The sequence below is a fragment of the Lynx rufus genome, unplaced genomic scaffold, assembly GCF_022079265.1.
Source record: "Lynx rufus isolate CCGP_SWC_20201006 ecotype Redwood Valley unplaced genomic scaffold, mLynRuf1.p SCAF_14, whole genome shotgun sequence".
NCBI lineage: Eukaryota > Metazoa > Chordata > Mammalia > Carnivora > Felidae > Lynx > Lynx rufus.
The window spans coordinates 20,330,850-20,344,191 of NW_025814828.1; the positions used below are offsets into that span (position 1 = coordinate 20,330,850).

The following is a 13,342-nucleotide window of genomic DNA, read 5'->3' on the forward strand; positions in this document are numbered from 1 at the left end:
GCCCTTCTTCCTTAGTTGGGGGAAAAGTGGAAGACAGAATCATTGATTAGTTAAAGATCTACCCAGGGCCTTCATTCAGGATATTCACTTAGAATAACCGAAGTAAGGGATGAATTGTTTAAGACTAATCTCTTACTCTAACTTTTTTTAAAATGGAGAATGGGGCTCAGGGGTCAGTCGGAGAAAGAAAGGTTCTGCAGATGACTTTCAAAAGTGGATTCTTTATTTCTAGTCTTATTCAGCAGGAAGAGGAAAGGAATAAACCGGAACTTGGCTGCAAGTGTTAGCAAATCAGATTTACTTCTGGATCTCTGATTTGTGGCCTGTATCATGTTTGGAGGAATGGGAAGAGTTGGAGGAGGGTGGAGGAGAAGGGAAAAGGGGCGATGGGCATTGAGGAGGGCACTTGTTGGAATGAGCACTGGGTGTTGTAAGTGATGAATCACCAGAATCTACCTCCAAAACCAAGAGCACGCTGTGTACACTGTACGTTAGCTAACTTGACAATAAATTATATTAAAAAAAAAGAATAAAGGAAAGAAAAAAAATAAGATTGTTACTTGAGCCTTGCTTGTTTCTCTCGAGCCTGGTCTCAAGGTTGCCCATCTCTGAACATCCTCCCAGCAGTATGGAGCATCAGGAAGGCCTGTGGAATGTGACGGAGTTGGGATGGACCCATAAGTATCATGGAGAGTAGAAGAAGGACTAATGTTTATGGCTCACCTGCTCTGTGTCAGGCTCCATACACGTTATCACATTAGTCTTTACAGAAACTGAATTTTCATCCCCATTTTACAGGTTAAGGCAGCTGAGATTTAGAGTGATTAAGAAGCTTACCCAAGGTTTCCTACCCCCAAAATAGAGGAGTTGGGGCTGAAGCACATTTCTGTCCCCAAAGCTCATGTCCTTTCTATCATGAACCCCATCCCCCAACCATCATCCAGGTTTACAGCAGGACCTGGGGAGTGGGGGGCAAAACCTACGTGGAACCACTCTGGTCACAGAGCAGCTGGGGAAGTGGTTCATGTTTCCTCATTCTGCTGGCTGGGTACCTTTTCTCTCTCTCTGCCCTGGTTACATAAATTTTATGCACCACCAGCTCAGGGCGACCGACAGAAGACTCTCTGACCTCTGTCTTTGTGGTCGACACTGTGTCGTACCCTCTCGGACTTGCCATAGTAGGTCACTCTGCTTCTGAGTACACCTGTGAGCTGGTTCCTCTGGCACGTCCTGAGCCCTGTGTCCCGATCAGAGTAGGTCTGTGGCCACTTCCCAGAGTGACAAAGCTCTGATTCCTGGAGAAACACGTTTGAAGAAAACCTTAGGAATGAGTCAACATGCAGTAGGTGAATATTTGTGGAATGAGTGGATCTGTTGCATTCTGGAAACCCCTGTAAACAGGAGTGGATTTGCATGTTCTCCTGCTTTTGTACTTGGCAGCTTTCCCACAGTGTTTATTTGAAAACAAGTTCAGATTATATCCCAGGTCACTTTTATATCACTGCTGGTAACCGTAGCAATGTATTTGTGTTAAGGAAAAAAAAACTGCTTTCAAGGTTGCCTCTTGGAATAAATGTTCTTTTTCTCTTCTAATTAAATTTTCTTCAGCTTGCCATTTCAGAGGATAAACATTTAGCTGGAGACCCTAGGATTGTTTAATTTTCTCTTTCTAAGCAGTAACTGTGCCATCACGAGAGCACTCTGTTATTGCATCTGTTAGATTATAAAATCATGGAACATTTATTATCTCTTAATAGGGAGAGATAATGCGTGTGAGAAGACTTCATATATGTTTCTACGAAAGGAGCTTCCTGTACGACTGGCTAACACGATGAGAGAAGTTAATCTTCTGCCGGATAACTTGCTTAACCGCCCTTCGGTGGGGTTGGTACAGAGTTGGTGAGTAAATAATGTGGCTTTAGATGGGTCTTTCCATGATGCTCTGGACACTTGGCATTGAGACCATTCTCCCTAAAAGTACACGTATGCCAGTGTGGGAATGAGTCATTTGGAATAGCTGAGTTTTCCAAGCAGTTATACGTGTTTGTTCATTTGTTTTTGTGACAGTTTAAAATTGTCTTAATGAAAATACTTCTCACTTGTACTAACCGCTTTCTTGACTTCTCAAATTTTATTTTTCTGGTTATAAGTGTAATTGCCCATCGGAACAAAAATTGGTGCAGAAAAATATACAGGAATAACAATGCTGTGACCTCTGGGCACTGGTCTGCCATCCTTTGGGTAAGGGAATGTTGCCACTTTGATCAAGTCTCAGCCTTGCTCCTTTTGTTTTCCTGTTAAAGGAGTTTCTTGGAGGCAGTATTTCTTTTCGAGAAAATGAAGTTGTTTAAAGGGGAACCTTGGATTGTAAAAATATCAGTACCTAATGTGCTTCCTTTGCCTTGTGAAAAATGGAAAAAATCTGAGCAAAGTGTGACATCAAGTTTGATCGGGTACAGCTCTGACGCTTCAGGCATGGTTACTGAATTGGGACAGTCAAATGTGTCACCAAACCAGTCACTAGGTGAGCAGGGTGAGGTTGGCGAGTGGTAGGGTGTAAGAGCAGGTGGTGTATTTTCAGAAAGGCATCTGCGTATGGTCAAGAAACACTTGCATGTCTCCTGTGTATTATAAAAAGCAAGGTAGAAGTCACCAAAAAAGCTGGAAGAGTTAGCGAGGCCAGATAAAAAAGTGTTCTCAAGCCAGTACAGAGGAAGCGCACAGAGGGTGTTGGGGGGTGGGTGGGGGGGTGAAGAGGCTGCTGTGGCTTTGCACTGCCCCTGGGTAGATGGGTGGAGGGGGCAGGGGGCAGGGACAGCATTTTAGGGGAAGGCAATGATGGGGACAGATAGAAGGCGAACGGAGCTATTAATTAGTTGGCATTTAAAGGGTTAATGGCAGCCAGGCTACTGAAGGAGAATGGACATTCAGCCGTGATTCCTCAGTAATATTAATTATAATCTGTTCTTAGGGCTAAGCTTGAATTGTCTGAGAAGCAGTATATTGGGTGGGCACCAGTCTCCGTTCCAGACAAGCAGCGGCTCCTCGCTGTGGCAGGCTTGGGGGCCCTGGGGTCCGGGGCGGGTCAGAGAGCTGGCCACGGTGACTTGGCTCTCAAAGTAGGTTGCTTTCCACCTCAGATGCGTAGCTCATTTCCGGATCGATGAGTGTTTGTTTGCGTGAGACTTCTTGATTGCTTCGAGACCATCATCAGAAAATTTTCTCCAGAAAATGTGAATTCACTATCAGGGTCATTATCCTGGGGATTGTAGGTTGGTTAGATGACCGTCAAGTCCCCTGGGCCTGGTGGCGGAGGCTGACAGTCAAACCTATTGCTTATGTAAAAGTTACTTCACGGGCTTCAAAGTGATTTGCTGGCAAAGTATAGACTCAGATGACCGGGTCAGCTCTTTTTTTGTCTCATATTTGTCTTCCATAGCCATTCCAAACTTATGCATGTCATTTTTAACTTTTTTTTAAATTCAATTTTGAAATAATTCCCAATGTAACAGAAAGGTTTGCAAGACTAGTAGCAAGAATTCCCATATACCTTCGCCCGGATTCACTAATTGTTAACATTTGGCAGCATGTCTTCTGCTCTTCTCATATTCATTCTCTCTCTATGCACGTCACGTATGTATGTATGTGTGTATGTTTATGGTATATCACACATGTGGTACATATATGATACACATTATTTTTTTCCCTAAACCATTTGGGTTAACGGTAGACATCATGTCCCTCTACCCCTAAATGCTTTAGTATATATCTCTTTCAGAACAACTCTTAGAAATCCATAGTATGGTTATCAAATTTGGGAACTTAACATTGACGTGGTAATATTTTCTTTTTTTTAATGTTTATTTTTGAGAGAGAGAGAGAGAGAGAGAGAGAGACAGAGACAGAGGATCTGAAGTGGGCTCTGTGCTGACAGCAGAGAGCCTGAAGCAAGGCTTGGACTCATGAACCGTGAGATCATGACCTGAGCCGAAGTCAGATGCTTAACCGACTGAGCCACCCAGGTGCCCCAGTCCAGTGATATTTTCTAATATGGGACAACTTGTTTCCACTGGCCTAACAGTGCTCTTTTTGTTTTAAGTAAACCCCCCCCCCCAGTTTAGAAATCTAGTTTAGGATCACACATTGTGCTTAGCTGTTGTTTCCTTTTCCTCTTAATAGTGACTCTTACTTACAACAGGCTGTGAAGCCCACCTCGCTAGAGCGTGTTCTCCTTGTTCTCTTGACTTGGGGGCTGGGCAGCTCCACGTGATCTTTGGCTCCTCTCTGTTCATGACTTGGCTCTTTAGATGAACTACCCCTTTGGAAAGGATGGGTTACCTCCCTAGAATTCTGCGGGCGTGTTAGATAGAGGGCCTTATTGCGTATGGCTGACTTTGGCCTTTCCGAGAGGTTTGACCTGAAGATTTCAACAGTACCTAACTCATAGCCTGATGTGCCCAGAGGCTTTTAAAAAACATATCTGGAGATGAGCATACTTTTAGTGTCATGCATTGTTACAAAGTTCAAGTGAGGCTGATTAATAAAATATTATTCCTGTTGATGTATTTGTGTGCTCCACAGTCAGTTTTTGTTGTTGGAGTACCTCATCCTCTCTCCAAAGCTGGTTAGTAGGATTAGTGGTAATTAATTGTTCGAAATAATTATATTCAGGGATAATTCTTTCCGGGCATGTTCAGATCCAAAGCAGAGATGGCGCACGTCTGAGTAATTGGCATCTCTGAATCCCCTCCAGATCCAGCAGGTTCTGTCTGGATACAGCTGCTCCAGTAATGTGCCTCTCTCAATCCCATTTTTCTCTGTTCTCCAGATATTTATTTTGGACACATTATTTCCTGTACTGACCCTGATTGAGATATGTAGCTATTTTTAATCCAGAAGCTGTTTCTGAGGACCAGAGAGGCATTCCTTCTCCTCCAATGCAGTATTGATGAGATTGGTTTAACTCTGAGAAGGAACATTTATTTGTAGTTTCCAAGTTCGTAGCGTGTGCTTTAGTGTCACATAGTGTTTCTTAACAGTAGATATGTACTTTTTGGCTAATCAAACTGTAGATTTGGTGTACCAGTTAGAATATGTTTGTGAATAGCAGAAAACCCAACAAAACAATAAATTGGCTCCTGTAGCCAGAAGGATGAGCTTTTGGTGTTGGTTCAATTCAGAGATTCATGAGGTTATCTAGGCCCTGCTTTCCACGGCATTAGCTTTATTTTCAGGCTGGGTTTCCTCCTGGTGACAGAATAGCTACAACATCTCCAGGCTCCACACCCACATGGCACACTGTACAAAAAGCAGAGCGAGGTAATTTCTTTCCCAAAGTCCTCGACCATGTCTTCTCTTTCACTGGCCTGAATTGGGGCGGTATGACCATTCCTGAGCCAGTCCCTGTGTTCAGGGGAATGCCTATTGGACTAGTTAGTCATTAGTGACGAGAAAAATACCATTACCCAGAGAAAAATCAGGCCACCCAGGAGCTTTGCATGGCATCAGCTTCCCCTGTAGCACCTGGGCTACATGGGGGGGAGGAAGAGATAGGGGAGATACCTGAGTGAAAATTTGGGCTGCTGTTAGGACGTGGGAAAGGAGGAATGGATGGCAATGAACCCAGTAGGCAATTAACACAGTAACTCATCTTTTTTAGGTATATGCAGAGCTTTCTTGAACTCCTAGAATACGAGAATAAGAGCCCTGAGGATCCACAGGTCTTGGATAAGTAAGTATGGTACCAAACTTACCTGAAAGTACAAACTTCTACGTTAAAAAATGTGTTGGTAAATGGAACTCGTGGCATTAAGAACCAAGAAGTTTAATTTGGACAAAAGCCCTAGGTTTGTTAATGGGTAACAACTTGACGTCACATTTTTAAATAATTTGAGTTAAGAATTTAACGTAGCACAAAAGGAATAATGACTTCAACATTGTTTCACGGTCTAGTTCTTACTACTTTTACTCATGGTGAACTGGCGCAGGCCCCTCACTGTAAATATCGCAGTAAATGTTCCACCTAGTGGTGGTTTTAAGAATGCAGTGGCCTCTGTATAGACATGAATTTATCTATTCAGTCCTTTACAGATGTGGTTTTTTTTTTTTAATTTTCAAGGCGATATAACATTTGAGCTCGGAAAAACTGTAATGCTTTTATTTTGGAGCAGCATAAATGAGTGTGCTTTTAATATAATGACCTGAATTCTCTTGTTGCTATTACGCATGAAGACTGCTGAATTCTCAAATTCTCTTGCTGATGGAAAATGTTTCTGTTTTTTCATTTTCATTTAACTGAAAAACACTAACCCCAGCTCTGAGTGTGGTTTTCTTTTTTACCCCCAAGAGAAATTAAGTATCCCCTTCACATCACTTTCCTCCTGTTTCGCGTCCACACGAGCGAATACGCAGGGCAGGCCTGTTGTCCTGAAGAATTTCTACGTAGAAGCCTGGTCCACATAGTTGTGACACCAAACGCCTTATATAGGCGTTCCGGAAAAAGAACCAAGAAACTTTGCGTTATGCAAGCAACCTTAGCTCGAGGCATTGAACCCAGCCCTTTCAATGTACAGCTCAGGGAACTGAAGTCAGAGAAGTGAACTGACTTGCCCCACGTGGTAACATTCGCTAGTAGCAGAACTTGGATCCGTAAGTCATTGTTCCATTTCCTTAGTACATTGTTCTTTACAACGTTCCGTAGTGCCCGAGCCGCCAGTTTGAGCCTTGAGTAGCTAGCTCCAGTTTAGTTGTAAATTAAAATTTAAGGAAGAAGAATCCTGACCTGTTCTATACTTTGCTAGGTGTTTTGTTGATGGATTTGTGACTTGTGGAGGGGAGGCATTGGATTAGAGCTCCAGATGCAGTGTTTTCATTGCTAGAAGCCATTGCTGCCATTTAAGGTATTCAAATTAAATGAATTGCATCTAGGAGCTTCATTTTCTCAGAAGTCATTAGCTAGTAACAAACAGTTTGTCTTGATGCCATTAGGATGACTTCTCTAGCTTCAAATTGTAGGGTATAGATTGGTGGAAGTATATAATATTGCAGCTGTATGTTTCTCGGAATCCTGTCTCAATTTCTGGAACAGGTTATCGGTCAGATGCAACTTACAGACATGAGCCCGCTTTGGAAACTGCCAAGTGCTGGGTCCGGTGTGTGTGAGATCATAATGATAATCAGTCTCCCTTAGTGAGTTTTGATGGCCTGCCCTGGTTCACACAGCTAGTTAAGATAGTTGGGTTTTCAGAAGCCCGCTGCTCCTGGCGAAGGAAGGAAAGGAAGGTGAGCGAGTGGCTTTACTCATGGTGGTAGCCTTTTCCAGTCTGGGAGAGGTTATACAGGAGTCCCGGGCAGGGAGATCATTTAAGTAAAGTGAAAGCGGCTTAGAGCACAAGGTTACTTCCCATGATGATAAAGTTAAGAAGAGCCCAGGAAGACTGGGGAAGCTTCTGAGAATTGAGCCCTTGAGGCAAGTCTCCTTCCTTCCAGTCAGGTGAGGTGTTTCTCTACTATAATGAAATCTTAAGCTTTAGTGATATTTAATTTCTAAATAGGTTGGAAAGAACGTTACGTAGAGGACAAACTGTCCGTTTTGAAATGTCTTCTGGATAATTATGACCTTTCAGTTTCATGGTTGATTTATTCATCTTTGATGTCTTTGTATGTATGTATTGGTTACAGAAGTATTTCATCACTGAGAAACATGAGACTATTCAGATAAGTAAAAAGAAAGTCACTCCAAATTTCCATTATCAGGAGACCACCACTGTTAACATTTTCCTTCCATACTTTTTCCCAGGCATCCATATTTTTATATGTGCACAATGTTTTACAAAAATAACTGTGGGCATTATAGATCTCTATACCATTATTAATGGTTTCAAAATGATCCATCTGCAGGTAAGTCATGTGATTTGACCTCCTGTCATTGAGTTTTAGAATGGTTTGTATTTTTCTTGCTACTCTAAACAGGGCTCTAAAAAATAGCTCTTAAATACAGCTGTTGGCCTTGTCCTGTTACTTTCCTGGGATCAGTTCCTGCGAGTGGAATGACTCTCTTTGGTCTTCTGATATATGCTGTTAAATTGCCCCTAGAAATGCATCAGTTATGCTTCCTTGCTCTAGATGACACTGGTTATTGGGGCGCCCGGGTGGCTCAGTCGGTTGAGCATCCGACTTCGTCTCAGGTCATGATCTCGCGGTCTGTGAGTTTGAGCCCCACGTCGGGCTCTGTGCTGACAGCTCCTAGCCTGGAGCCTGCTTCGGATTCTGTGTGTGTGTCTCTCTCTCTGCCCCTCCCCCGCTTATGCTCTGTCTCTCTCTGTCAAAAATAAACAAACATTAGATGACACTGGTTGTTATTAACCAGTTTGATAAGCGGAGGATAGTATTTATTGTGTTGTTTTGCCTTTCTGTTACTGTTTTGAAGGAGAAGTTACTGGCATTTGCATTTTCTCTGTGGTAAATTTCCCATTGACACCAGATCCCTTGCCTCATTTTCTGTTGGGGTGCTCATCTTTTCCTTTATTAAGGATAGCAGTAGCTCTTGTAAATGTAGTTTTCCCTGTTTTTTTTTTGTTTGTTTGTTTGTTTGTTTTTTTTTTTTTGGCCTTTGTAATGTGTATCCCTATAGAATTGCTGAAACTCTACATAGTACTATCATTTATTTCTTCATGGTTTCTACCTATGGTGTTCATCTTGGACCAGCCTTCCTTACCCCAAGGTATACTATATACTTATTCACCCGATTTTCTTTTATTTTTTCTGTGGTTTCATTCTTTCACATTTAAATCTTTTAACTAAATTTTTGGCTTAAGGCTTGAAATTGGGATGTGACTTAAATTGTTAGCCAGCTGTCCCAACTAGTTTGATTGTTTCCCTATCGACTTGGAACACCACTTTATAAATATGCTAAGTTTTTATGTACACAGACTTACTTGCCTTTGCGCCTTTTTCCAAGCTTTTTATTTGGTTCCATTGACTTGTCTTTCTGTTCTTAGTTACCACTCTTAGTACATATTTTCCCCTCTGTATCTTTATAGTAATATACCATAATACTTATAGGTTTGTTTTAATTGCCTTTGTTCTATCTATATTTTGTCGCTCTGTTTTACTGCTATGAGAAATTCATTTCAAAATTTTACTCTTAAGAAATTTCGCGTTGTTTATTCATGGAAGCTGTTGCTTTGAGACTTTATAATAAATCCTTGGAGATATGGGGAGACTGTCCTCATGTTGTCAGAAGAAATATTAATATGTTCTGCAATTATTCACCAAAAATTTATAGAACCTGTATTATATGTGATTGCTTTTCCAGAAAGTCACTGGGTTACTAAAAAGATCTTTGAGCATTTTTTTTTTTAACTAGAACCTCTTACTTTTTATGTCTTTGAAAGAATTTCGATAGAAGGTTTCACACAAAAACTTGGGTAATAGTTTAGTTTCTCATGAATAGTTCCTTGTAGCCTATAATGATTATGTCTCTACTTAAAAAAATATCAGCACATAGAAACTCCAGAGACAGAGCTAGGAAGTTCATGCATCAGACCATGAAATATAAAGACTGACCTCTTTTTGTTTCCCTCCTACACAGCTTTCTGCAAGTTCTGATTAAAGTCAGAAATAGACACAATGATGTGGTTCCTACAATGGCACAAGGAGTGATTGAATACAAGGAGAAATTTGGGTTTGATCCGTTCATTAGCAGTAACATCCAGTATTTTCTGGATCGGTTCTATACCAACCGCATCTCTTTCCGCATGCTTATTAACCAGCACAGTAAGTTGTGGTTTTGGTCCACTTTTGAATGGGTACCCAGAGTGATTTCTCCCCAATGTTTTCCTGTTGCTTGATTTAGAATGTACTGATCTGCATTTTTGTATGTAGAAATTTCATTTCTAGTTTAGTTTCTCCCAAGTAAATCCTGTTTGTTAAAAAGCTATTCTTTAGCATTCTTTGTTAAAAGAGACCCTTGAAATTTGATGCTCATATTAGAGACTGGAACTCTGCTCGCCCTTTAAGCCTCTGCCATTACCTTCCTAGTGAAGGCATCGCACTGCTTGGATATGTCCCTGGGAGGATGCTCCGAGAGGATGTTTTACTCGGGATGTTACGTGGTCTCCTTGTTGGTTTTAAAAACATTGATCCTGGGAATATTAAATTGGCATTATGACAGCCTGAGGCAATTGATCTTTAATTTCACAGTGATCACTGAAATCAGATTAAGTGAATTGTGAAACCATAATCTCTTGCAGAGTTTTAGTCCCCTCACCAGGATGATAAGCAGATAAGAAAAAAAAAAAAAACTAATTCTTGCCACAAAAAACTTTTGGGCTCGTTTTCAGCCTTGTTTCTTTGCCTGATTTCATAATTGTTACGAAAAAGCACCTCCCTGTCTAGGGTCTAAATCACCCTCTTTGCTGAAGCAGAACATAGGCAGAACATCTTTACTAATTTGTTTGGATAACTGAATGTTAAATAATTAATACATGTGGGTTGGTCCCAAATGAATATCTTTTAAAAATAGGAATGTATAACAATTTATAGGAAATTTAAATGAAAAAACAACCTAATTACTATTGATTTAAACTACTTACATGATTTGTGACCTACTGTGTCTGTGTACGTGTATGTGTACATGTTTTTGGGTCATTGATTAAGCAAGGTTGTGCCCCTCTTTCTTCCACTTGATCAGTTGGAACTATAGGTTTTGGCCTAATGCCCTTATTTGTCATTTTTCATAATTTAAAACCTCCCCTGCTTTATTTAAGCATTCGCTTTTGTGGAATCCAAGCTATCCCCAATTTCTGTCCGATTTGAAAATAACTACACCTATAAACATTTGGATTTAGATGACTTTTTTCTTGAGGGCTCCTTTTGGCTTTTATTCAGGAGTAAAATTTCACAGATGTTGTGTGTTGTGAAACTGTTTGAACGTACTTTTAAAAATGAGCAAAAAAAATACTTGAATGGATACTATTCGTGTAGACTGCTCTGGAGAACAATCTCTGTTACGGAGGCACTTGAGGTGCTCACAGCAAAGATACTTTGCAAGCCTGCACCGACAGGGCAGTCTGCGGTTTCTAAATATGTTGTGAATGTTGGAATCACTGTCTGGAGTGGTATGGAGAAGGTGGATAAACTTGGCTAAGGATGAAAATAACTTTTTCCTCCATGTCACATTGGGTCAGGGAGAAAAGGGTTGGACATCTGGCACATGTCACTGCTTTCGGACCCACTCATAGCACCCGGCGGTCCAGTGGAGCCAATCAGCCACCGTTATATGTGTTCTGTCGCTTTAAGTCAGTGCGGATGCTAAAATGATTCTTAAAAACAAGACAATCCTTTTACAGCTTGTAAGCCTACAGTTGCCTGCTTTGCTTTTAATCTCTCCCTTCCCTTTTGTGTTTGTTTAGCTCTTCTGTTTGGTGGTGATACTAATCCGGCTCATCCTAAACACATAGGAAGTATCGATCCCACCTGTAATGTGGCTGACGTAGTGAAAGGTAAGGAGACCACTATCGTGTTAGTGATTGGAGTTCAAATAGGATTGTGGTCTCATTGAGGCAACCCTAGCGTTATGGTGCTAAGTTCTTGGCTCATTCATCGGGCTGGGCCCAAGCCACTTGTGCCAAATATGTGACAGTTCAGGAAAAGATGGATAATTAGCACTGTTCGAAATGGGAGTTTCTACCTCATCGACTGGAGTTTTACGTATAGTTTTATCTTAAACACTGAACTGTTGCGTAGCTTAAGTAGCATTCTAAGTTTGGATTGCTACCAGTACCTGAAACTTCCAGGAAATATAAATCCGTGTTATAAAATTCAGCTGAATTCACAGGTTTGTAACATCTCAACATCCTTTTGATGTGCACCCCAGGTTCAGGCATCTGTGTGGCATGTGAGCTTCATGGGTTCACTGGCCATCCACCCAGACACCCTTCTAGTAGCCTCAGGGTAGAATGGAGCCCTGCAGCCATACGTCCTAGGACCCAGGCACTTGTAATTTGAACAGCAGTTTCCTCGTTGTTCATTTAAGATAAATGTTACCTCCACAAAGCCTTACTTGTTTTAAGTGACCCACCTGCCTGGACCTTTTCAATTTTTTTTCAGTGTTATGGTTACTCTGTGCAGCCTCAGATCCCCAAACTGCTCCTTCCCAAAGATTATATCTCCTACTGTGGCCCTCCTCTTTTTCCCCTAAACACGCACGAGTTTTCATGGCCACAGTCCTCCCCGTTTTTCATCAAGGAGCTTAGTTGCTCTTTTTCTAAACTGTGTAGCTAAGTGGGAGGCAGAAGAAGGCCTTGTCTTCTTGGCCAAGCTCTCAAGCCCACCTCAAGCAGAGTGACCTTTGCTGTTTGAGCTTAGAGGGACGAGGTAGATGGCCTAACAGGTGCAGCCTCCGCAGTGGGGGAGCAGACCAGACCTTTAGCAGCGATAGGTAAGGAAGATCTGTGCCGTTTGCATAGCCTGGGTGTTGCTAAACCCAGGGAGGGGGACCCCGGCATGGTGGCCTTAGCACACCCAAGGATCATTGAGCTGTTCTGGCCTCTGTTTACTTAGGACACATTCATTCAAATGATGTCAGTTATAAGGTGAATATAGGCCCAGCCTCAGCTCCCTAGGAATCCTATAGGTTGCTCGCTCACAAGATAACCCTGTGGTTGATCATGACCTCTGCAGGCCCCAGGGTAGAAGGGGAGCAGGATCGGTCTTGTCCTGGCTTGTGTTCATCAGACCCTAGCCCACTGGCTTTTACGAATCAGAAAGCCTGGTTCAGATAGTTGCCCGCTTGTAGAGAAAAAGGCACAAATCCAGAAAGCACAGGAACTTGATTATGTACTGAATATATGCCTTTTCTTTTGAACTATAAGCATTTGTGTTTTACATTGGTTTTGTGACTCATATTGAATTTAGCGTATGCCCATAAGATGGTCAATAGACATTCCTTGTTTTGACAAATTTTAATCCTTTTGATAATTTACTATTTTAAACCCCACTTTATTGAGATAGAATTCTCATACTGTACAATTGACCTATTTAAAGTATACACACGATTCAGTGGTTTTTAGCACAGGTGCAGAGTTGTGAATTCATCACCACAGGCAGCCTCACATTTTCGTCACGGAAATAAACTCCATGACCATTGGCAATCGTCTCCGTCCACCCAGGCCTAGGCAGCTACGGGTCTACTTTCTCTCTATAGACTTGCTATTCTGGACACTTTCGTAAGTGGCATCACACAACATGCGGCCTTTTGTGTCTGGCTTCTTTCACTGAGCAGAATGTTTTCAAGGCTCGTCCACATCGCATGTGGGTCCGTACTTTATTCCGTCTTACA

General features: G+C 41.7%; 1 protein-coding gene across 4 annotated transcripts in view; it reads left to right on the top strand.

The window, feature by feature from the left end:
* Positions 1-13,342, top strand: part of PDK3 (pyruvate dehydrogenase kinase 3) — a 67,236-nt gene that overhangs the window by 21,433 nt on the left and 32,461 nt on the right. For 3 of the 4 annotated variants that reach the window (XM_047076023.1, XM_047076020.1, XM_047076019.1), the window contains exons 2-5: positions 1,758-1,899; positions 5,660-5,731; positions 9,593-9,777; positions 11,415-11,504. In XM_047076023.1, coding sequence (XP_046931979.1) covers positions 1,758-1,899; positions 5,660-5,731; positions 9,593-9,777; positions 11,415-11,504 — 489 coding nt within the window. The remainder of the gene's footprint in view (positions 1-1,757; positions 1,900-5,659; positions 5,732-9,592; positions 9,778-11,414; positions 11,505-13,342) is intronic. The other variant, XM_047076022.1, reaches the window with a different exon arrangement.